Below are 25,224 nucleotides of genomic sequence, written 5' to 3'. Positions count from 1 at the left end.
TTTTACTTTATCCTTATTGTTTGGTGGGTGGTCTCGGGCTTTATTTACTGCCCCAATCCCCGAGTCCTGTGTTTCTTCACAGCTCTTTTATGGCACTTGTTGCTGTCGGAGTGCAGCGCTCCACGCGTGCCAGTAACGTCTTCTGCAGCCCGCTGGCGCGGCCGGGGGCGCGGAAGGAGGGCTCTGATCCCCCTTCGGGAGACGGAGAGCTGGCCGAGCGGCGAGGGTCAGGCAGGGCACGGTCTTCACTTCTAAATCATTTCCCCTAGGCGAGCATCAATGCGACTTTTTTAAATTTTTATTTTTTTATTTTTTTACTTGGGCAGATTTTTAGAGTTAGTAAAAGGCACATCCCTAGCACGGAGCGCTCTGCCAGATGTATTGACTCTGCTCCATAGCTTTGGACTGCTGAGGATGCTTAAAGTCAAGGTTTCCAGAATTTTTCTTGACGTTGCAGAAAGGCATATTTTCCTCTAAACTTGTTCTTGGAAATGTCTGAGTTTTTCTGGCTGATATTTACTGTTAAAAAAAAACTAGAAGCAAATATTCAGCATGGAAAGTTTCAATTCAGACAGTTAAGTTTCAGCAGGTTTAGAATTAACAGAAAATCCAATGTTTTAGACCAGGAAATGTTGGGCAATATTTAATGAGAGATAGAGCTATTAGCTCCTATTTGTAAAGAGTAGATGGGTAGGTGAGAATTCATCACTCGTGTGAAGTCAGTAGGGAATGCATGAGTTCAATGCAATTATTATCCAGTAATGGGGAAAGGCAAGAAGGTAATGAAAGGCACAACATCCATTTGTCAGTATAATGCCTTAGGCTTCGGTGGGAGTTTGTCTGAGTAAGGTTTTCCAGATTTGACCCATTATTCTAAGCTACTTTTCAGCATATAAGCTGCATTTGCTGCTGCTTCTGTAATATCCTGCAATCTTAAGGTCCAGAGGCAGCATCTGTTAAGTATAATAGTGTGGAATGACTTCTCTGAGCACAAGCAAATTTTGCAAGAGCAGATACTATGCTTTGGTTAGTGCATTTAACCATAACGCTAACTGCAAAGGTTTTACCACCCTCATAAATCTGCTGGTGGGGGTGGGGAGGGAGGGTCAGCGTTTGTTACTGGTTTTGCAATTAAATTGCTTCAAGCTGTCGAAACATTGGGGAAGTTTTTTGACCTACTTTCGTGCAAGCTGCAAAATTGTTGGGATATTTTCTGCCCTGGCTCCACGGAATTCGGCTGGGTTACAGGGGAATGGAATTTCGTAGGCCTTCTCATAAAGTCACATATTTTATTAAAAAAAAAAAAAAAAACCAAAGTCAACTCCGTCTTCAGACAGCTCCTCAGTCTCCAGTTTCGTGGCTTCCCACGAGAGCGCGCTGGGCTGCGTCCAACAAAAGTGATTCTTTTTTTGGTTATCCCCCCGCCCCGGCCCGTGCGTGGGAACGGAGGGCGAGCGCGCCAGCTCTAGGGCCCCGCGCCTCGGCCGCTCTCCTCCGGCTCGCTCGGGAGCTCCGCGCGCGCTGGTGTTCGCGGTGCTCTGCGGCATCTCTGGCCGCAGCTCCCTCCTGCAAGAGCCTTTTGCCGCCGGCGGGGACGGGGTGATGTCCCCTCTTGGCGGCAGGCCGGGCTGCCGGCGCTGGCCGCGGGGCCCTGGAGCCGGTCCTGCGCCGTTCGCCGCTGATGACTCCTGGCAAGCGGCACCGCAAGCGCTCCCAGGAATTGCGCCGCTTGCAGCGCCGTGCGCATCTGCATCTCCCTTTGACAACTTTGCGAGTTGTTGCAGGGACGCAGGCGAGCTGAAAGCCTGGCGTATTTAAGAATTAAAACTCCATTTAAAAGATTGGGTTGCTGAAAGAGCCGTTAATGCAGCAGATGATTATAAACAAAAGGATTGTAATAACGTGATGTACTTCTGCACTGTTTGGGCTCCCTGACTTTGTTCTCACACTTCTCTCCTGGGAAATGAGACATTAGTTTTCAGCTCCTTTAATATATTTTTTTTCTTTTTCTCCCTGTCAGCATTAGTACAGTGCTGTCATGTTTAGGTTGTTGATATGCCAGAAGGAATGTTTATTTGACTCTTTTCCAAAAAAAAGAGGAAAAAGAAAAAGTTTCAATTGAACTTTATTTACTTTGCCTTTTTGTTAAGACTTTTATACACTTGTTTTTGCCTTAAAACCCATTGGTTTTCCAGTGGATGGGGGAGTAGGGGTGCTGGTGCCCCTGCTGATCTTTTGCAACTTTTCTGCTTGATTTTTCTTCGTCCTGAGAATGGTCGTGGAGGTTTAGTGAAAGCTCTTGTTCCCCTTTCTGTCCTTCCACTGAAATTGCCACCCAATACCCCCCCCCCCCAGTTTTAGGAACTGCTCTAGTTCTGCCAAATTGTGTAATGCTTTTCAAGCCACACGCTCTTGGAGGTGGACAGGGAGGACAACTGGTTATCTCTGCCTGTAGCTCGGCTTTGCCCTGAGAGCGCTTGGAGAGTTTGGTTGGTTGGTGGAGTTCAGCTGTGTCCGGTGGCCTGGCGCTGCTGGGAGAGGCGCAGACCGCAGCCCACCTGCAGTACCCTTTCAGGCAGCCCACCCCGCGGTTGTCTGCCTCGTTGCAAGCCCATCCTTTGGTTTTGGGGTCGAATTAACTTGAGCATGTCCTTGGGGCGGTAGTGACTCATCTTGCCCATTTTGGAAATGTTCCCTAGCTTGTGGGGATGAGAGGTGGGCAAGTGGGCAGGAGCGGGAGATAACGCATCTCTTAACAGCAGTCCCCTCCCCAAACTCTAGCACAGCACCGCTGCCCTGTGATAACCAGAAAGGGAACAGGCTGAAAGCGGTGATTTAGGCATCCCCAGATCTGTGCCCTCACCTAGCGGGGACATTGGCAATGATCTGTTTTAGGAAGGCACAAAGACACCAGGACTTCCCTAAGAAGATAACGCTGCAGCGCTGTGCTAGACCCCGAAAGGCACATCTAGGCAAGCATCTCCCTAGAGTTCAGGAGGCTTTGGGCTCTGCTGGTGTAGTTTTGAAGAGGTAGCTGCGCTGCAAGGAGTCTGCAGTGAGTTAGGAACAGCCGGAGCGAAGCTACGGCTCTGCCCTGCGCGAGGGGGAAGCTGTGGTGCACCCAAAGAAAGGGGTCCTGTGCTCGCCGCTGCGTGCAGCCTGGCTGCCTGCTCAGAGCGCCAAAGCGGTAGGGGCTGCGTGTGCGCGTGACGTGGACCCTGTCCTGGCCTAGGGTGTTTTCCAGCTCTCCAACTGCAATTAGCTCCTTGGGAGCGTTTGAGGATGGGTCAATGATAAGGAGGACAACGTGGTGGCCTGGGGCAGGTTCCTGCGTGGTTGGGATGGGGGCCAGAGCTCCCTTGGTCTTTCCTCTCTTGCGGAAGTGGATGCAGATGTGTCCGAAGGCAAGGACTTGCCCTGCGTGTGGTTGCGCCTGTTCTTTGGTGCTTTTCTCTTCCAGGTCTTCAGCAGGCAGCGGCTGTCGGGGCTTGATGAGAGAGGCCAGTTCTGTTATCGAGAACACCGAGGCTGATGTGTCTGACAGAAGAGAGAAAGTTATTTTTGGAGATGGGATTTGGTTTGATTCCTGATTTTTAAGTTCTCTCCCCATCAGCTGCACATCTAAGCCACTGCCTAATAGCATGGAACAGGCCTGCTCCAACTCCATTAAAGCTACCTGCGTTAAGAGTAAAAGCATGGGAAGCAGGGAGGACAAGACTGGCTTTGCTCTCTGATAGTCTCCTTAGTGGTAATTGTTTTCCTTAATGCCAGCATCTCCTTTTTTCTGCAGGAAGGTTTATGCAGTTTCTTCCTCCAACTCATCCACCCTTGTTATCACACAAATCACATAATAATAAGGCCAGGGATAAACAGGAACTACAGTAGCTGTTAGCCATGTATAAAAACAAATCACGTGGAAACAGTATAATTACTGAGAAAATATCAACTTGAGTAATGCAGTAATTGTCGTCTTCCCTTTAGCAGGTTTATTCCATCTCTCCCAGCTTCATGCTGGTTTCAAAGTCTGTGGCTTCACGTTAATAAGAAGAATTTTACATTTCATGTTAAGCCTGTTCAGAACTTGGATGAGAGACCATGTGAACCACTGGCATTAACTGGTTTATATTTTGAACAGCTTCTTTAGAGTGCTAGGAAACAGATCGTCGGCAGCACCAGCTGAAACAAAAACATCTATATATGTTAGCGTCCCTCCACCCCAAGGCCTTCTTAGCAGGGTCTGACTTCCTTTCCTGGCAGCAGTGTTTCAGCTGTGAGGATGCAGTGTGCAGTGTTGGAGTTTTGGTCCAGAAAGCTCTATCCTGATGGGATTTCTCTGAGCAGATGCTGAACGCCATCCAAAGCCACTAGCTTCCTGACAGCTGGAGCGTGCCCCGAGCGTGTGCCCAGAGCTGTGCTGTCACAGCAGGGAGGCTGGTGGAGATGGGTTCTGGTTTTGCAGGACCTGCTGCTCCGAGAGGGATTTAGTTTCCTAGTCTTTCCTCCCACCCCTGTGGGCTTTGCAGTCTTCAGGAGGGGTGCTGTGTCCCTCAGTGCATGTCCACCATGGGCTTGGTGGGCTCTTCTCTTTTTTGGTTTATATAAACCTTCTTTCTTGGTGTTGTTGAGACTCATTGTACAGTGGGCCTGCAGCATGTGCTGTACCTTTGAGGGTTGGTGCCTCACGGGCTCAGCAGTGAATGCTGTCAGAGGCTGCCGTCCTGGGGCTTCTCCGTGTTCCCCGTGGTTTGGGCTGTAGTCTGCCGCAGCACAGTCCTTGCAACTCAACTGGCTCATCCCAACAACCATATGTTTCATTTGTAATCTGCTGCCCTGCTTTGCTCTGGGAGGCAGACAGGTGCCCTTCCCAAGAGGATGCACATAGCCCTCATCCCACATGTGGATGAAACATTGGTGGCTTCCTGAGACTTGACTTGTTTTCAAAGTTCACCATTTGAGCAGAGTATGGTCTTTGTAAACATCTTTTCAAACTGACTGGATTTTTGTGATTTACAAGAAGGGTTTCTTTGTGCAGTGTGTAAATCCAGGAGCTCTGCTTTCTGGACCTCAAAATTGCACAGACAAGACTTATTTGCCTTCAATTTTGTTTTTTTTTCTCCCTCTTTGCTTGTCATTTCCTTTATCTAGAGATGCTTGTGAAATGACAGTGACCTGTTATTTGAGGTCTAGGGACATTGCCTCTCTCTATTGCTGTAATCGTCTCATAATACAAGATGATGATGGTTTTTATGGGCTGTAATTTGCAGCCATTCCCCTTACTCAGCTTTGCTGCTGTTTCGCTTCAGATTCCACAAAGTAAAAAGGTAAAGCTATATCAGAAACAGAGTTTCTGAAGGGTTTTGTGCCAAGTTTATAGATGCCCTGTCTTGCATATTGGGAGACATGAGAGTGTATCTTTGTTTCCCATCTACACTGAGATTGAGAAATCCTTCTCTTTCTCGCCTGCGTTTTTGACAGAAGATGGCTTTCTTTCCTTTAGAAAAATGTGTCCTCCTAAAACTACTGTCACTTTCTCTTCCTCTTCCTTAATCTGAACAAGATTTTATGGGCACCTAACTTATCTTTGGCTTCTTGAGGTTGTCCTGCTCCTCTCGGCTTAAAAAAAAAAAAAAAAAACCAACAACATCTCTATGGAAAAGGTATCGGTCTTTATCTTGGTGTTGGGGAGAACACAAAGCCTTGGCCCTGCCGCTGGTTGACCATTTTTTCCTGTCTCATCCTAGGGAATCCAAACAAGATTGAATCTGTTCTTTAGGAGTCTCCACAAAGCTTTAATGTTCTTCTGATTTCCCTTCTAGCTGGATGCTGGAAACAACCAGGTTACGTCCCAGTGCTTCCCTGCTTGCAGGGCTGGATGAGTGCCTCCGAGGAGGGTTAGGGAGGGATCTCAGGTTGCTTCTTTGCTTTCCCTCGCTTGGTGGCAGCAGTGGGTAGGGTGTTAATGCATCCAGAGAAGCGCCGAGCACTGGTTCCTCACTGGCTGGCTCGATGTCGTCTCCATTTCCAGGCGTGCTCGGTGAGGGAGAGGAAGAGGAAAGAGGCACTAGTGAAGGATGCCGGTGTCCTAGGTCCCGGTGGACTAGGCCGTGGCCGCTTTGGGACTTTTCCGATCTCGCTGCCTCTTGTTCTAGCTTTGGCATGAGTAGCATTGCCCATCTCGTATGAGGGAACGGTGCAGAGCTGCTGGCAGGGCACCACGCTTGAAACCCCGTCCCCCAGGGTTGTGCCGGGGCGGGGGGCGCAGCCCCCGCTGCGCGGGATCTCCCGGCGGCCCTCCGGCCCTCCTCCCCGCCGAGCGGAGGCCGGCGAGATGCCGGGCTCGAGCGGCGCGGAGGTGGCGGCCGCCCCGCGGCCACGGCGGCCCGGTTGCATCGCGCCACCCTGGCCCCCGCGGCCGGCGGCCCACCTGCGGCGGGGCGCGCCGCCGGGGCCGGCTGCCCTCCAGCCCCCGCGAGCCGGGCCGGGCCGAGCCGGCGGGCCGAGCGCCGCTGCCGCCGCCGGGGCACAGTGTCGCCTTTGTCCCCGGGCGGCTGTGATTAAGGTAGCAAAGTTGTGCGAACTTCATCGCTTGTTTACGTTTTTGTCGTCCCCCCCCCCTCCGCCCTCCCTTCCAGAGCAGCTGCCGGGTGCTTGGCAGCGGTTTAAGGTTACAAACCCGGCCGGGCTCCTCTTCCCCGCTTCCTGCCCCCTCCAGGAAAAGAAATCCATCCCCTCGCTAAGCGAACGAGCAGATAAACCTTTAATTAAGAGGCTGGGCAGCCGCCAGGAGAGCGTGGAGCGCCCCGGGTCGGGGCAGCGCTCGGCTCGCGGGCTCGCGGGCTCGCGCCGTGCCCGGCCCTCGGGGAAGCCGGGCTGGGCTTCGCGTGGCGCCAGCGGCCCCAGCTCGCGAGCCCCCTGCGCCGGCAGCCGAGCCCGGAGGAGGTCTCGTCCGCTGCCTCGCCGCGGCCCGTCGCTCGCGAGCGGCGCGGGGCCCCGAGCGCCCTGGAGATGGGCTCTCCTAAGGCTCGGGCGGGCGAAAGGCGCTGCTCCCGGGCGCTCGTGGCTCCTTGGAGCAGCCGAAGGAGCTGAGCCTTGCGATGTGCTCTCCCCTTCCCTTGGCTCGTGGTAATTGGAGCTGTTCTCAGCGATGGTCGCGGTGGTTACGCTGATCCGGCGGCCTCGGACTTGAAGGGTCTTGTTGAACTGGGAGCTGCTTTTACACGGAATTTGCAAAAAGCTTTTTGTTGTCAGTTCAGTCTGTTTTCATCTAACCTGACCTCACATGTCCCCATCCTGTCCCTCTCCTGAGAGGACACGTGTGGCATCTGTCACTGAGAGCTCCCCACAAGACAAGAGATGGAGACCCTGCAGGAGGTGGGATTTCCCCCTCCTGCCTGGGGACCTCCTAGCTCGTTCCCGTTGCTTGTGCACGTGTGTCAACTCTGCGCTTCTCTCCAGCGTGCCCGTGTTAGTGTCCGAGGGTGGTGGCTCTGTGGCTACCTCATTTTTGATGAGAAGAGGCAGCCTTGAGCTGGCTGCTGAGATGTGGAGGGATGGTGCAGCCACAAGCTCAGCCCGGGCTGTTGATGGCTTTGTTGTTCCTGCAGGGATGTGACTAGCACCAAAGGTGGTGGGACCTTCTGAGAGGCTTTGGCAGGAGGAGAAGTTGCTGCTGCTGTGCCCCCGGGAGACTAACCTGATGCTCTCTTTGGTGATGCTGAAGGTTGCAGTGCACGGTGGTGGTGTGATCTGGCAGCTGGTCCTGCTTAGTTTTATGGGGGGTGCGTCTGTGTTAGTGGGTTGGGAGCAGGCCAGGGAGCTGTGGGAGATGAGAAGAGGATCTGATGTCTCCTAGGAAAGAGCTGATGTGGTCGTTTTGTGCTCTCCAGGACCGTGGCCTCTCTGGCAAACTGGAGCCCGTATCTCCAGTCAGCCCTGCTCACCCCGACTCTGAGCTGGACCTGCTGCCAGCCCGGCTCTCGAAGGAGGAGCTCATTCAGAACATGGATCGTGTGGACCGCGAAATCACTATGGTGGAGCAGCAGATCTCCAAGCTGAAGAAGAAGCAGGTAAGAGGCCGGGGTTTGGAGGGCAGCATGTGTCCACTTATGCCTGCTGGCTGACCCCTAGTCCTTGCCCATGCCCGTCCCTAAAGGGGAAGTGGCAATGCCTGGTGGCACCAGCGACGGTCTGTGCCGGTGCTCTCTGTTGCGATGTGGAGAGACTGCTGCTGTGCTGACAGGCTCTGGTTGCAACCAGGATGAGGGAGCTCTGGAAACCTTGCGTGTGGGCTCTCTGGCATGTCAGGATACCTCAAAGAGAGAAGGAAAAATCTGTCCTCAGTGATTTCCCTGTGGTCATGCAAAGCAGTCAGTGACAGAGCTGGAAACGGAGTCGGGGTCACATGGGTCCTCTGTACAGCACAGCGTTGTCCCAGCATGTTTTCTTTTCCCTTTCCAACAGCTGTCTCCCCAGTGCTATTGCTGCTGCTGCTGCCATAGTACTGGGCTGTTTGAACCATTGCTGCTGTGTCCTGCACCTGACGGCCCTGCACGCCTGAACCTTCCCGTGCCTCCACCCCCTGTCTCGGGGTCTTGGCAGCTCTGCAGCCGTGAGCAGCGCCCAGAAAAACTGCTGTGGTCAGAATGTGGCTGAACAGGAATGTGGGTCTGATCTTCTTGGTACTGCTTTACCCCTGCGCGAGAGCAGGGGCCCAGTGGAAGAACTGCCCACCTTGCTGCTGCCATGTACAGTTACCATGAACCTGTTGAGAGATTAGTGTGGCAACACCTTAGGGGCAGTCTGGGGGGGTTTGTTAAGGGCTTTCCCTGCCTAAATGAAGTCACTTTTCTCTGTCTTAGCGGTTGTTTTTCCTATGCTTGGGGCAAGTTTCTAAACTCTCCCTGATGGCTGTTAATCCCAGCCTGCCCCCGAGGGGTGTCCTTCTCTGGAGGCACACGTGTCTGGAATTTGAGTGGAGAGAGCTGTGTAATTGGGCTGTCATTCTGCATGTGAAATTGGGACTAAGCTGGTGCTCCTAGAGGACAAGAATGCAGTTGACCTTCCTCACCATCTGCAAAAGTAGAGGAGGAAAAGAAAAGTAAGTACAGTGTAGTAGCTCGAGAGGCTTTTTGCATTCCCCAGATACGCAAACCTACTACCTGTAGCTCAGCTCCTGTCCTGTGGCTGGCTCCCTAGTATCTTTTGAACACGAGAATGTTCCAAATCTCCTTTCATTTTTACTTAGCAGATACTATACCCATTCTTCCCTGCAAGGCAAAGCAAGATATTTTTGTTTTATTTTCAAATTATATGGTTTAATTAATATGAAAGACCTCTTTTGTGTTAGTCTTTATCCCCAGAGGTATCAGAGTGCTTGGGAAAGGGAGCCAAGAGGGTTAACAAACAGCTGTGATGCTGGGTGGAAGCAGCCCCTGCGTGCCTTTGAGGAGGGGCAGCAGGAACATCTGGAGCAATGGAAACCTCAGAGGATCCTCTTGTTCTTTTGGGGGCAGCTGGGCAAAGCCCCCTTCCCCTTTCCCTCCGTAGGAGTCACAGATGAAACGCTGATATTCGCACAGCTGGCAGTCCCACTCCTTTCACAGAGGGCAGTGGTCCGTAGCGTCAATTCACATTTGAAGAAGGAAGTGCCAAAACCCTTTCCCATTGCAGGTGGGGAGAGGGGCTTCCAGAGAGGGATGTGTGCCTGGTGCAGGGGCAAAGGTTCCGCTCATGGTAGCTAAGAATACCTAGAGCTGAGCTGATTTCTTTCAGAGCTGGTGAGGACCGGGTATTGGAGTTAACGGGAGCAGCGTATGCTCGGTGCCATTAAAATCAAGCTGTCCTTCCATAAGGAAATGGTTCTTTTATTGTTGGCCGCTCGGTTGGTTTATTTCTTCCTCCTGAACAAATTTCATGATTCTTCCTCCCCACAAAAATGCTCTGATTAGTTGGAAAAAGGTTGAAGTGATTGTTGGCAGTTAAATCATCCCCTCCCTTCCCTTCTTTTTTCTTTTTTTTTTTCCATTTTTGATAAATATGTTAATTGGTCCATCCATACCAGATCCTCCACATGCCATGATCTCCCTTCCCCTTGGATTGGATTCCTCTCCTCCTTCCATGACCTGGTCTTCCAAGAAAGTTCTCACATCTGGGCCAGTGCGGTTACGCGCGAGAGGAAACGTCCGCGGAGGGAGGGGGGGTTCCTGTCTGAAAGGCTTGGAGAACGTTTTGTCCATCTGTGCATCTGAGCTGTCAGTGCAGGAGAAAGGCGAGCGAGGGAAAACAATCAGCCTGAAACAGATACCGCTCCTCCTGGAATGAGCGGTGGAGCAGGGGAGACATTGTACGCGGCCGTAATATCCTAATGCTTATCCCTTCTGTCTTTGGGAGGCCTTCTCAGGGTAATTAAATACATTTGTATGGAAAGGCTGTGCAAAAAAAAAAAAAAAAAGAAAAAAAAAAAAAAAACACAGCTCCCTCTCTTTCTCTGGTTGTTCCAAAAAAATGGCGAAGAAGGCTCTGCCTGGGCCTCAGCTGAGAAGCCTTCCCAAAATGCTGTACACCCCTGGCAGAAGGCTGCCTTGATTCGCCGTCCCCCGCTTCATTCATGTGCCATATGTGCTTAAAGCTCTCATTGAGTTCCTTCTCCCTCTCCTTCTGACAAGGAAGGATAATCTTTATGCATTTATTCCTGGCACTGGTACCAGGAATCTTAACAAGAAATAAACTGCTGGGTTTTTCTTCGCAGTCGTGTCTGAGCCTCCCTGGATGGGAAGGCTCTCCCAAGTGCTTTCCGGGAGTACAACACTCCCACCTGGTGATGGCGGTGGAGCTGAGGTGACCCGCAGCGCTGCAGCCCTGTGGGCCATGTCCAGCTGGACTAAGGAGCTCTGGATTTCCTCCTCCATCTCCTGGCTAAATTCCCCTCTGTTGTTCTTCCCTCTCTTTGGAAGCAGTTTCCAGGGATGGAGCTGTATGGCTGAACGCCCTCTCGTTTCTCGTGGCGCGTGAAGCATCCCGGGGGACCAGGTGATCGCTGCCTATCGCCAGGCAGACGCAGCCGCTGGGAGCCGTCAAGACTCATCCCTGTTTTCCAACTGCAAAGGTCACAGTCCCGGTCTCGCTTTGGTGGCAGACCTTTAAGAAATCCATTTGGGTTTAGTCTGAGAACCCTGACCTATCCTGCTTTGCCGTTTCCCGCAGATCCCGAGGGTGGCCGTTGCGGGCTGTACCTGCTGAGGTCAGCTTTGCCGTTCCCGCGCTCCGGAGCCTGCAGTCTCTGCCCGCATCCCGGGCCTGCAGCATCTGGCCCTTTAATAAATGTATAATGTTACACCATGGAGAGTAGAGTCTAATTCTCTACTGTATTACAGCTATAATTAGATTTGTTTTTTTTTCTTTTAATGAGCTGCTTTTAATGAGCCTCCACTTACTGGCAAACTTTCATTTCCTGATATGCCATCAAATACTCTTGCCTGAAATCAATTAGAACAGACCTGACCACTTTGCAAAATTTTTGTGGGTTTCCAGATCAATGTAGCCAAGTTTCTGACATTTTTACTCAAATATTTTCCCCAAGAGAAGTAGAGGATTGACGGATTCCTCTGTGGTTCTTTCTTTTGAGTTTTTGGAGTTTATAGTTTGGAAGCAGCAGTGCAGTCGGGGGTACCTTTGCTAATCTGAGAGTAGCACGGCTCTGAAATGCCTCTGAAAGAGCCAAGAGGTGCCTGGAAGCCTGAGTAAGGACTTGCATGTGCAGGACTTTGTGAGCACTCTGCTGCAGCTTGGAGGTGGATTGCTCTGGAGAGGATCCAGTTGAACAAAGCCTCCAAGAAGCGTTCTGATCCTCGTCAAAGGCTAGTTCAGTCCAGCACTGTTTGTCTGTTGCTTCCCCAGGGGGATTGATGCTGTTTGCTCATATCTGTTTTGCTGCCTGTGCTTTAAACCTTGGCTTCTTGAAGAACTGTGGTCCCCTTTGTGGTGATGTGATCATAGGGCACCTGAGAAACAGCTGTGGTTGAGTAGAGGAAGCTTTTGGGGCCATTTCATCAGGCAGTCAAAGCCCTCAATGTGTCATGTTTGTATGGCTCTTCATGGGCATGGACAAATGAATCCCCATGGTTCCTGGGGGAAGGATTATCCCTGTTTCAGGTAGGGATGTCGTATCCAGATGGTCTAAACTGAAATCTGCCTGGCTGTAGTCATCTGTGGCTGGACTAAACCCTAGTTTTGGACTCTGATGCAGGTGCACAGAAGCACACATATGTGGAGCCTGTCCTGCCCTCTGCCAGAGCATAATCCCAGATGGAACTGCACTTAGTTGCACCCATTCCCACCCTGGCATGTCACCCTGGGCCATCCACCTTCAGGGTGGCTAAGAGAGTGCCTACAATCTGGTGGTGGTGCTGGCTTTCCTGTGGCCTTGGTTGCATCGTGGAGCTCCCTGTGCTGCTGTCTTTCCCCATGTGGGGCAAGATGCTCGCCTGCTCTGTGCGAAGCTGCAGTGTTAGTGGGGTCCATAGCACTGGGCTGCTTAATCCATTTAAATATGCTCTATGTTAAGGCTGCAAATTATCTTAGGCTAACCAGTAGAGCTATCTAGGTGCTTAAGTGTTTTCTTGGACTGCATCCTAAGCCAAAGTGGTGGTAGGGCAAATCATCAAAGGGAACGGAGATGATCTGAAGAACTAATAGGTGCCCCCCTTCTTCTCAGACCGCAAGCCACAGCTGTCTCCAGGAGGAAGGTGGTGTGCTCAGCTCTGATGAAAGCAGATTGCTGTCAGTCCCAGGTGTATTTCCACAAACGGATTTCTGTTACCAGTAAGAGAATCGGTTGTTTTCTCCCTTGCTTCAACAGGGGATATTTTAGCTGTAGAAGAAAATATAAAGGTGTGGAGAATCAGAGGTGAGCAGTGAAAGATCATACACGGATTTTGACAGCTGTTTCCTCTGCTGTTTCTGTCTCTCCCTGCAGCTACTGTGGGCAGTGTGTGCCCTGTGTCTTCACCAGGAAGCCACTTGCCAAGGGAGGAGCTTGGAGGAATCTGTTATTTCCTCTTTCATCTGGGCAGTTCCTCAATTTTACTAAAAAGGCTCAGATGTCTGGTCTTGCACCAGCTGGGAGAACTGGGGACGCAGGTTGTACATAAAACATGTCTGCAGACAGTGGTGATGTTCTAAAGTGCTCTTTTAAATAAGGTGATTTATAATTCATGTTTGCTGTGGCCGGGGAAGCTAGCACAATAGATAGGAGCACATTAAAAGATTAGTGAGCTCCAAGCATGCTTACATGGACATGCGTGCCTAAAGCTGGCACACAGGTCCACTCTGCCCATCCCTGAAGGTGGGGAGATTTATGATGAATTCCTGCAAGCTCCCTTCTGCTTTGCATCTTATTAGGGGGTTGTTTGCATTCAAACCAGTTTCGGGCTAGGCATGTTTTACTGTGTCTGTGTGGCAGGAGAGATGATGGACGTGAACATGACACGCAGCACTTGGGCTCCTGAGTGTTTATGTTGTAAGTTGAAGCAAAGCTTTGGATGAGAGCCAAGCAAAGGCCTCTGGTTGCCTGGTGTCCTGGCACAGGCAGACACATGGTGCTGGAGGAGGATGGCACTGTGTATTTTAGTACACAGCTGCTGGACCTGGGAGCCCAGATACCACGAAATGTGGAGCTGTGGTAATGCAATTAAGATAGTTAGAAAGCAGAAGAACCAACAGCGTGCACTGCTCAGCACTGTTGTGTCTCTGCAGGTGGGACACGCTTGTGATGGCCACCTGCTCCTACTGAGTTTTCCGTAGCTGGAGTTGGATTTATGTGGTGGTTTCTGCTTGGTGCCATTTGTTCTGTAGGAAGGAAAAGGAATGAGTCTCAGAGCACCTTCCTGAGAGAGCATGGTGGCATATGGCTGGAAGATGGTTAATGCTGTGTGCCGCTGCCCTCGGCAGGTTCTCCTTTGCCTGCCAAGTTGACCAGAGCTACAAAAAGTATTTATGTTGCAGTCATTTGTCGGTGGTATGGGGCCATCCAGTGCTGGGGGCAGCCTTCCCCAGGAGCCAGCTCAGCCCGCCAGAGGAGCAGTCCTTGAGCTCTTCACCAAGATTCACTAGGGGCAAAAGATACTTTGCTGACCCTCGCCTGGCTCCCATGCTGCCCTTCCTAGGGAGTCCTGTAGCTGTTGCTTTCATTCTTACGCTCTTCTGCATCTCTCACGTTGGCCGTGAGCGCTGCCATACGTGTGGCTGGGAAGGCTCCAGCCAGAGACTACTGCTTTCATGGTGTTGTTGCCTCCTCTGCTGTACTTGCCGTTCATCCGCCTGCACGGCACAGGGGCAGCTGTCGCCCGCTCCGAGCAGAGCCGAGGTGCGCAAGTCGGTTCGCTGAGAACAGTCATCCGGGACGTCTCTGCTGACCGCAGTACCGAAAAATAAAACTGAAGGCAGAGAGCACTCACCCCATCGCTCTTCCATCACTTCCCCTCAGCGCCGGGCAGGGTAGCAGCAGAGACCGTGCTGGGTAGTTCCCCCGAGGACTTCCAGTGAAATCGTTGTGTCTAGCCTCGTTGCCCTCTCCAGCGTGCCTGTTCAAGACAGGTCCTTGTTCATGCCTGAAAAGCGTCAGCCCACGCAGGCCATCTGGGGCAGACAGCATCGCGCTCCTGCCTGCGGGGGGTCTTACGTGGCTCTCCTCCCTCTCCGGGGCCTGAACCTGCCGACGTCTCACAGGAAGCGTTCTGGGATGGCGGTTTCTGTATTGGTCACAGCACCGCGGAGAGTCTCGTGTGGCCAGGGACGGCTGTGTTTCTCTCGCTGTGACTCACTCGCTTCCTCCCCCCCCTTTCATTCTGCAGCAACAGTTGGAGGAAGAAGCAGCCAAACCACCAGAGCCTGAAAAGCCCATCTCCCCCCCTCCTATCGAGTCCAAGCATCGCAGCTTGGTGCAGATCATCTACGACGAGAACCGGGTGAGTGTGAAAACGATGGAAATAGAAATGTGTGATTATGCTCTGTCATACTGGGCTGGGGGTGCCCATGGAGAAGGGAGGTTTGGTAAAGGGATAGATGGGTGATTGCCCTGGAGAAGTTCCCTCGTGGCATGACCGTGGGAGGTTGTGCTAGATGGAGGCCTCTTGGGACTGGTGGTGACAGAGGGCTCAGCCATGAGGTGCGTTCTCTGCTATGTGAATTATGCTCAAACGTTTCCTCTCTGAGCAGCGTGAGAGCTCAGATGTTGGGGTTTACTGTGATAAATATTAGACTGGAAGCATTTAGGAGCTGCTTCAGAGCTCTGCCTATTAAACGGCTCATTCTGTCTGTCCATTCTGGAATGAACCAGGTCAAAGTTGCCCTAAGAAGATGGGCCTTTGGCTTGAAGTGGGCTGCGTGGATTTGAGGGCGACTTTGGAGATATCTTCGATACTGGCAGGCCAGCTACAAGCTCTCTTGGCTGCCCCTGAGCTGTGGGGCTGGAGCAGAAAGAACGTGGATTGAGCCGTGGCTGAATTTATGGATATTTGAGGCTGAAAACAGCATTAGCAAAGGTCACACTGGCATCGTTGGCTCTGGATCTCTGCCTTGACCACTCATTTGTTGCATTCAGCCATTGCTTGTAATAGCAGCCTGAGGAGACATGAATTTTGCTGTGTGCTTCAGAGTGACGTTAGAAAATTGGGCCCTTTGGTAGATAATCAAGCGCATTCATTTTCATTTAGGTGTTGGATAAAAAGGATGATTTTGCATAAAGGGAAAACTACTAGTCGCTAATTATTTTGAATTGCGAAGCCTGCGATTTCACTGGGAGCTGCAGAAATCCAGGTGCCTGACTCCTCAGATTCACACACCCTTGGCTTAGAGGCAGCACAATTTTTCTGCTCTTACTTTTTCCATCTGTGCCTCTTCCTTAGAAATAGGAAGCCCAACAGTGGCACAGACTGTTGTGAAAGTGGATGAAGACTGAGGTCGTACGTGTTTAAAGCATTAGCAAGTGCCAGCTGGTAGTAGCTTTACAGACACTGGGGCTTTGGAGGCAGGTGCGGAGTGTTTCTCAAAACCAGTTCTCCATTTCAACGCTATGGAGTGGCTTTTCCAGCAGCGTTAGGCTAAATGCTTTACACCCTCTGTGCAAGGGTTAGGTCCAGAAAAGAAGATCCCAGATATTTTTGTTTCTATTCCCTTGAGCCCTATCCTCCCACCGGACATTCCCATGTTCTTGGACCAGAGCACTTTATGCAGGGAAGGAAATGGTGATTGCTCTGAGGCAGAGCAGGGAGAAGATCTTCTGTGTTGTAGGAATCTCTATGAGCAGGACCTTGCTCAGGGCTGAGCGTCCTGCTGGCTCCTTGTCCCACCTTGTCACCTCCTGTCTTTGTCTGCCCTTCCTCCGTGATAGGGTCACCCTTTCCTTTCCTTCTCCCTGAATCTCTCATCACCTTCTCTTTGGCAAACATGATCTACTCTTGAAGCTACTGCTCGAGCCAATCCCTCAGGGTTGCTGCTCTGACCTGTGGGTCACATTGAAGAGTATGGAGAACAAGTTAGGAGTTTTACAATTCTCCTTGAAAGTGAATGGTTATAATAATTGGGAGGTCGTATACAGTGCTCAGAGTTGGTGGCATCAGTGTGTCAGTGTTCTTGATTTTGTTCCAAGTTACACTGATCTTCAAAGCCAGATTTTAACCAGGGGCATTTTTGCTATTAACCTTCGCAGTAGGGTGCATTCATTCCAGGTGGGTGCTCAGCAAGCAAAGGTCACATCTGACACCAAATGTCTATATAATTTCATGTTTGGCTCTGTGTTCGTGTCTGTGTGATTAGGATGTATAAATGACAATTCTTCCCTCTGTTCTTGTAAAGTCCCATTGAGAATAGCATGTCAGCAAGCTTATCTGTGGGTAGAAGACTCCAACCAAGCAATCCTTCCCTTTTGCTTGATAGAAGCCATAGTAGGCTAAAATTAAGTTCCTTCCTTTGAGGAAGACGTGATCTACTCATGGACCGTAGAGAGAGTCTACGGAGACTTGCTGGCCAAGTTCAGTGGTGAAAGTACCCTTTAGGTATCGGCTCATAGAGATGCCACATTGCAGGTTGTAAGAGGAAAGGTGTGCTGAGAACCATAGGCCACGTTGCATCTGTCATTGTACTAATAATAAGGTGGAATTCAGAATATTATCCTCCTCCTAGAGGGCATCCCCAAGCTCAGCTTTCAGCCAGTCACCTCTGCTATATATGTTCAAACAGTGGTAGGGCTGTGACTTCCCCCACCATTGGCAGCAGATTTGCTGCCTTATGACCATTACTCTTCCCCTTGGCCCAAGATACCTTGGAGCCAGCAGGAGGATGAGAAAAACTGCTGTACTGTGAAGAGAAAAAGGCACGGCAGCACTGTTGGATAAGACCTTGAATAGAAAGTAGCTGAAGAAAGGATATCAGGTTCCTTGGACAGTTTTGATGGCAGCAGACCATCTGTGACGTACCCAACGGTCTGTTGAATGTGGGAAGGAGACCCCTGGTTGCTCCTGCATTGACTGGGAGGTTAGTTGCAGCTTAACACTTACTTGAAAGGTAATTGCAAAGGGCTGCAAGCTAAATAGAGACATATTGATCAAGAGTAGGAAAGGTCACTGAGCCAAATCTGTACTCTTTTTAAGCCTTTCTGCCTCTCATGTGTTACAGAAAAACAATGGATTTAAATGCCTTGAGGTTTGCTTGCAGAAAGAAAACCTGTTGTGATGGCTGCAGCCCAGCCATGCCTGCTGCCAGAGCCAGGGTTTTAGCCTGCAAGGCAGTGAGCAAAGGAAGGAAGAGCTTGATTTACTCAAGTAATTCAGCTTGTGACTTGCTTGAGGGAGGCAATGTCTTTTTTATTTTTTTTTTTTTTTATTTTATTTTTAAGAAGGAGGATATTCAGGCCTTGGGAAGAGGCAGGACAGCAAAGCATCCTAGAAAAGTTGGCAAAGCCAGAAGTGGTTTTTAAAGGGCAATATTGTGGAAGGAGGAGAAAGCCAGGGCTTGTGTCGACACCAGAGCAGGTGGGAGACGGTGCGGTGTGTGGAGGGACAGTAGTCTGGCTCTGGTTTAATTCTCTGTGAACCATGGGTCTGTGCTTCACCAAGCACGCGAGCATCGCTGTCCCGTTCCCACCGCTCCTGCCAGCCCTGTGCCAGAGTTGTACACTGCATGCAGTTGTACTGCAAACAAAGGAGGTATCAAAAACGGTCCATGGGAGAGAGGAGGTTATGTGAGGACAGAGCAGCTAGAAACTCCGGAAAATCAAGTTAGCCAGTCGTTCTGTGACCTACTTTCCTTTTGGCGATAGCTGCGGCTTTTCAGGGGTGAATGGTTTCTATTTTTAGCCCGTGGTTTGTCAGAGAAGTCTATATATTTTCTCACCACTGTGGTGGGTTATGGATGAGGGGTTGGGATGCAAGTTGGCATTGGCCAATGTCTGTTTTTCCTAAAGTTTAGGTTCTCTTCTGATACAAAATTTCATCACGGCGCTTTTCCCTCTTGTGACCTACTTAACATGTATGATTTGAAAAGTTCCTCGGCACTGGAGAGTCATTCTGGAAAATATGACCTGTAATTCCCTCTTGCTACTCTCTGCTGGACAAGTAATTGATTTCCAGAAAAAAAATGACCACCTCCTGCCTGTGGGTATATGCTGACCACGCACTCATCTTGGCTTCCAGATGAGCTGTGAAATTGCACCTGAACAAGTAGCTTTTTTTGAGTGCCTTTGCAAATATAACAGAGTAAAACACACCCCTACCTCCATGCCAAAATAACAGCTGGGAGCACAAACTGTGGTGCATAGCAAGAGGAAGAGGGCATCCATTTCTAGATGGGTGTCTGAGAAGGCAACTTAACATTTTTGGTGTTATTCATGGACTCAAATAAGAAGAAACACTGGGCAGGATTCTGAAAAGCATCTGAGTCCTATTTTCAAAATTGACTTTAGTCCTGTAGGGTGCTGGCACTGAGCTACCTGGAGAAGTTGGGTTGTATTAGGTGCCTCGGTTACTGGTAGAGGTTGACAGCAATGCAGAAGTTGGTGATTTCTTAAACAGTGTGTGTGACCCTGAGCCTCTTTAAGGCGTAGCCGTGTAGCACGAACTCCTCGTGGCCTTCGGTTTGCCCCTCTGGGATGCATTACTGTATCCCATGAACTTAGCATCCTTCCATGTCAAAGTCTCCTAATCAGGACAGCTTCTCTCTATATTTTTAGTAATAGTTTTATTCCACTAGGCTGTTCATGGGATTCCTTGCATCCATCCTTTCCTGAAGTTAGTTTAACATACCCGGGCTTGGATAAATTTTGGTGCTTTAAGTCAGCATTTCTGCTGAGATGGAGCCCACCTCCACTTCGAGGTTCCTGCACGCTGAGGAACATGTTGCCTAGGCTCGTCCGGTGGCTCCGCGGAGCCTGGGCTGGAGCTCGCTGGTTAATACTGGTGACTCAGTGGTGGAGCAGTTTGAGCAGCTCTGCCTCTTGTTTCCACTGATGCGTAATAAAAATCCATAGCCTCTGTTCCCGGTAGGAGGGTAGAGCACCGCACTTGGCGGGACGACAGGGCATCCATGCGATGGTTTCCTCGCAAGCAACGCTCGAGCTTGGCCAGAGACGAGGGCTCCGCGCGGGCGAAGCGGTGTTGCTCGGCCCGTGCCGTGCCGCGCTCGGGGTGGGAGCAGACCCGCTTCCCCGGAGGGTTTAGGCGTTTCCGCCGCAGGCGCGCGGCGAGGCCCGAACCACGGTGCGGTCGAACCCTGGCCGTCCTTTAAACAAGCACTGTGGCTCCCCTCTACAGCACCAAGCTCGGGTTTTACCCGACGGGGAGAGCTTGCGTGGGGATGCGGTGCAGCGATGGGACCGCCGCGTGCAGCGGTCCCCGCGGCGGCACGGCTCGGGGGCCGCGCGGCGCGCACCCTTCCCCGCTTTGCTGTCAGCCTCCGGAAAACTGAATTTGATGCGGAGCAGCCAGGGGAAGCAGGCAGCGATGCCTGTCTCGCTCTTGGGACTGAGCTGGTGGAAATCAATAAGATTAAATTTTAATTCGCTTTCTGTCTCGGCGCTTGTTCCTTCAAAAGGGCACAGCTCTCTATCCATAAATTCAGCATTACGCTGTGAAATTGGAATTCAAAGGGTTGTTCTGAACTTCTTCCACCCCCTGCTGCTGTTGTGTCTGCGCGGAGCGTATTCCTCAGCTATCCATTTACCCTCCTCAAGTACCTTCATAAAGCATTAATGCCCCATCCATAAATAAGGGAATAAATAAATGAATGCTTTTAGCATTGCAAAGTATAATCTGGCCGTTAACTACTCAAAGGCACAGAGTGTGACTCGGGTCCCATGGTGATTTTATGTCTATATAACTGATTTTCTGTGAACTCCTGATTTACTTCAGAAAGGAAAGAATTGGCCCTACAATATCAGCATGGAGCTGGTGCATTAAAAAAATCCTTAGTAGTGAAATCCCTTTTGAGCACTAGATCTTTGGGATTTTTCAAATTCTGGTTTATGTAGTAGCCTGGGGGGGCAGGAAGGACAGGGAGCATTCCTTATTTGGCTGCTGAAAGGGCCTCCTTCCTTTTGCTTTTGTTTCTAATAACTTCTGCTCTGAGATTGTCTCATCCTGCCTGAATAATGCAGGATTTGCTTTCAGGTAGTCCAAAGAAAAAAACTGAGAAGATCACAGGTTAGATACTATTAACACTTCTGCATAGTAGCAAAAGGTTGCAGAAAGATAAAGTTCAAACACCTAAAAACATTGAATGATTCAGAATTCTTTAATTTTTCCACATATTTTAAGGTTTTTTGTTTGTTTGTTTGTTTGTCCTCCTGTCTGCCCGAAACGTCTGCTTTGGGATCTGATGTTCCCAGTAAGTGCAGTGAGAACGAGAATTTTTGTCTGGGGCAAATCCGGACCCAGTAACGCTGCGTCCTGCGTTTGCAGGTCCTGGGAGCAGGCGCCGTAACTGCGGTGCCTCCAAGGGAGCCGGGAGAGAGGAACACAAACCTCATGGCGTGGTTCCTGCTCCTTGGGTTGAGTGACCAAAGTTTTCCCATAACCGCCACAGCGATGAGGCTCCGATTTCCAAAAGGCTTCTGGGCAATGGCAGAATTTCAGCAGGCTCTGCCTCGCCTCCCTAGCACGTTCACTTTGAACTTAGTGTAGCTTTGGCACCATGACCTTAGAGCTGACGGAGCCGGATCCTGTATCTGTGCGTAAGTGTGTTTCTGTAAACGCGTGAGATACGCCATGGGTTTGTATCAGCTGTGCATAGCGTATGAGACAGCCGACCACAGAAACTCGCTGAGGATGACTAGCCAAAGATGGAGACCAAGAGCAGCCAAAGTGAGTCAGCTTGTCGTGCTCCGCGCAGGAAACCTGGCGATTGTATCAACGCAGAGTGCCAGCATGACTCCTTTCCCCAGTTTTCTTGCTGTTTATGATTAGTCTTTTGTAACCTTAGTTACATGCATCCTCTGGCCCATGGCGAGGAGTGCCTGGGAGGTGGGTCTTCGTTACAAGCTTTGTGGTGGAAGGGTTGATCCAGCCAAGCATGGGGGTATCTGTGCCTAGGGAGCATACTGGGACACCTGGGTCCTGGGGGCACACTGGGAAAATGTCTTCTACAAGAGGGGCCTTCCCAGCAGCTCGAAGGTGGAAGCACCTGGGGAATTTTCTTGTGTTGGTGGAGCTAGCAGATGTCGCTGAGGCTGGCGTGCGCCTGCACGGATGCATCAGGGCTGTCGGGCTCGAGGAGAGCTTGGAGGGTGGTGCATTGGTCGGGAGCGCTGGCGTTAGCAGCCCTTCGTGCTGCTGCAGAGCAACTTCTGTCCCCTGATGCCTCGAAGGGACGAGCGCTGTGGAGCTCCCTGGCCCCTTCGGCAGAGCCTGGGCTTTTCCTGGTGCAGCGGCCAGGCTCGTTGCGCCTGGCCTCTGGGAGCACAGCAGACTGCTGCGATGACTTGGCTCCAGCATGGAGAGTGCTGAGGTTGAAAGGGAAAAAATTGATATTGTTGGGTCCAGAGAGAAAAACCTTTCCGGGTGAAGCCAGCACTGCCAGGTCACGGTCTGGTCCCAGCAGATCCTGACACAGAGGCAGTGCATAAGACAAGACAGTTATTTTTAAATCCCGCCGAACTGTTTGGCGTTCTGCCTTTTGAAGGACGTAGAGGACGTGATGTCCAAGGTTTGTCATAATTTCTGCTGACTTCAGTGACATTTCTCTTGAATTTTGTTTCAAACAAAATCCAAATCCAGCCCGCGTCTTCGACGCGTGAGTCCTGCGGCCCAGCCCGTCCTAAGGACGTTGTGGTCTGGCTGGCCAGTGGAGGTGGTGGCCCTGGTGCCTGGGATTTTTTCCCAGCACCGCTCCGTAGGCAGCACGCCTGCCCCTTCGAGGGGTTTGCTTGTCTCTGAGCAGGATATGCCTGATCCCAGATAGAAACGCTTACGTTCCCCGGCGCGGCCGGCTCTGCTATAAATAACCCTGGGAGCACAGTTCAGCTGCAGCAGCTTGGAGCTTTAGGGAGTGATGGCTGGAATCGTTCCAAGAAAATGCCGCCTCCTAATTTCAGATCTGCTTTCTCAAAATAACTTTGTGTTTCCTTATCTTCCATTTTTAAACTTTTCTTTAAGAGGAGCCCACGTGAAAGCTCGGCCTGACCCCGCTCTGTGCTTGGCCTCGTGGGGTGGGTTCGTCATCCCTGCGGGAGCTCGTGTGGCCGGGAAGCTGCTCTCCTGTCCGCTTCCCCATCCCACTCGTATTTTATTTTTTTTTCAAATGGAAGAAGAGGAGGGGAAAGAAAAGGGGAGAGGGGAAAAGACACTGGAGTTTGCTTTGGAAACCAAATGTGTTTTAGGCACGAATGGAGATTTTTTTTGTAGCCTGCAGGGAGGTTTGTGTTGTAGGCAAAGGCATCTTTCCTTGCGGGGGCTCGCAGCCCCTCCGGCGGAGCCGGGGCCGAGAGCGAGGCCCAGGGCAGCGGGGAGAGAGCAACCAGCGTCTTCGTGGCGGTGAGTTTTGGAGGCCGTGCCGTCCCGGCTGCGGCGCGGCGGCGGGAGCGGGGCCGGCTCCGGCGCCGTGCAGCCCCTCGCGCTGGGCGCCGCGGGTGCGTGCCCGGGGCTCTCCCGTGGGCAGGAGGCAGCTGGGGAGCGACACTGCGGCCGCCGGCCGCTCTGCCGGAGCAAAGGGGCTCTGATGTAAATGGGAGCAAAATTCAGCCTCGGGGCTTTTTCTGCTGCAAGCGTTCCTGCTCTGAGTGCTGTAGCAATATTTCAGGGATCTGTACCAAATCTGGAAAAGGGGTCGTTAGCTGCTTGTTGTGGAACAGGAGAGGAACTATAAAACCAGTGGGGATCTTCATGCATCTCACTGGAAGTAATGGCTAGATTTGCGTCTTGATCCATTTCTTCCCGTTAAATAGCAGGGGTTGCAGACACAAATGCATTGCCGAGGGGGGAGGTTCAGCGAACGTGGGGTGAACCCCCTGGCTTACTCCCGTAGGGTCGGTCAGGAAATGTGCTCCCAATGAAATCGGTAGTAGACCTGACCCCAAAGCGGTTGTGCCTCACCGAGGGGAGTGGGTTCAGCAGGGCTGCCCGCAGCCTCCTGCGGAGGCCCAGCAGGTGAAGGAGGAGCCGGAGTCTACCCTTGCACCTGGGTGACGTTAGGTTTCCCTAAATTCCGAAACTAGCCTCTGAGTAGCTGGACCGTCGGGTGGGAGCGTGGTTTTCTGTGGTTATCCGTCCTTCAGTATGAGCCTTAGTATGGTGGGAACCCTCTAAGAGGTGCAATGTATCGTGCCCACTTCTGCCACGCAGCTCTCGCGTCGGTCTGTGTGGCCTTGGAGACAGCTCATTACAGTTCGGTTATGATCTGATAAATGCAGCAAGGAGCGTCAGCAATTACAGTATGTGTCAAGTGTTAATTGGGCAGCTTTCATGATAGAGGCATTTCTTTGTGTACGTACAAAGATGTGACGTGCTCGGAATAGCTTTCCATACCGATCTTTCGTCCTGGAGACGTGCACGTTGCAGTCAGTTAATGCAAGACAAATTATGTCATTCTTCTTGATTCGCCACATGTTCTGCCTATGGTGATTTGCCTCTGGGTCGTCTCATTAAGTTGTCTAAACATGGCAAATGCAGCAGCTGAAAGTATTCGGCTTTTTTTTTCCTGAAGTTAATCGCGTTGTACATAGGGGCCTTCAGCATCATCAGTTTGTAGGTGTGGGACCCAAGCATGCCGGAGCAGCTTTCCCTGGTGCTGGTGCCTGGTGGAGGGGCCTCTGCTGGCAAAGCCTGTCCTCAGCTTTGTGGCTGCAATCTCGTACCTGCCGTTAATTGTTCCTGCAATAAATCGGGGTGATAATTTCACCCAGGTATGTACCAGAAAAAATGCTGGTGGGCTGATACATCCCCTTCAAGGGGAAGTGGTGGCCTAGAAGTGTAGCTGGCCAAATAGCCCTTGGCACAGGATGCTGAGCATTTTGTAGTCGCTTTTATTTTTGTCCACAAGGTGCTCTGAATAGATGGCTAACCTAACTCCCCCTGAAGATCTTACTCCTGGGTTTAATTCTTCACGACTTCCTGGTGCCGCTGTGCTGATGTTCTCCAAGGTCAGCATATTTTATAGCTCTCAGAGACCTAAATATTAAGATCTAACTGAAAATTCTGAGCTCTGTAGCATTATGAATATTTCAAATTGGCAAGTCCCCGGGCAGGCTTAGCTTGTCTCCATTAATGAAGTTAGATGCACAGCAGTGGAAATGTTTAACGCTTAGCAGCCTTTTTTCAGGCAGGTCCCTGAGCCAGGGTGGCCGGGTCTGCAGTGCCTGGGTTGGGTTCACCCAAGAGTTGAGACTTTTGGTTTCCCTTTGTTTCCTCAGGTGAAATCAAATGTCATTACTTATTGATATTAATAGTTCAGGCATAAACTAGTCTTAAATCTTTCACACAAGCCTTGCTAATTTTGTGACCAGAGATAATCTTAAAAAGACATCAGTGATAATTTAGTATCTGAACTTGAGTTGCACCTAAAATCCTCCGTCGCCGGTCGCAGTGGTTTCGACTAGAGCGCTGCGTTTGGCTGGGGTCTGCGATGCTGGTTTGAAGGCTTTCTGGAGGAGCTCACCACGACTGCAGCGTTTTTATGAACGCTCGTATCCTGCAGCCGTGAGGGTGTAAGGGCTCTTCCCAGAGGATCTGGGCTTCAGTGCAG

The 25,224-nt window shown here is 51.1% G+C and overlaps 1 protein-coding gene across 9 annotated transcripts in view; it reads left to right on the top strand.

Moving 5' to 3' along the window:
- NCOR2 (nuclear receptor corepressor 2) overlaps positions 1 to 25,224 on the top strand; it is a 267,305-nt gene that overhangs the window by 121,030 nt on the left and 121,051 nt on the right. For all 9 annotated transcript variants that reach the window (XM_062590203.1, XM_062590200.1, XM_062590204.1 and 6 more), the window contains exons 5-6: positions 7,887 to 8,066; positions 14,850 to 14,963. In XM_062590203.1, the coding sequence (XP_062446187.1) occupies positions 7,887 to 8,066; positions 14,850 to 14,963 (294 nt within the window). The remainder of the gene's footprint in view (positions 1 to 7,886; positions 8,067 to 14,849; positions 14,964 to 25,224) is intronic.

Source organism: Rhea pennata, chromosome 17, assembly GCF_028389875.1.
Source record: "Rhea pennata isolate bPtePen1 chromosome 17, bPtePen1.pri, whole genome shotgun sequence".
Taxonomy (NCBI): domain Eukaryota; kingdom Metazoa; phylum Chordata; class Aves; order Rheiformes; family Rheidae; genus Rhea; species Rhea pennata.
Note: the sequence above shows the minus strand (reverse complement) of the source record. Positions and strands in the feature narration are given on the sequence as shown.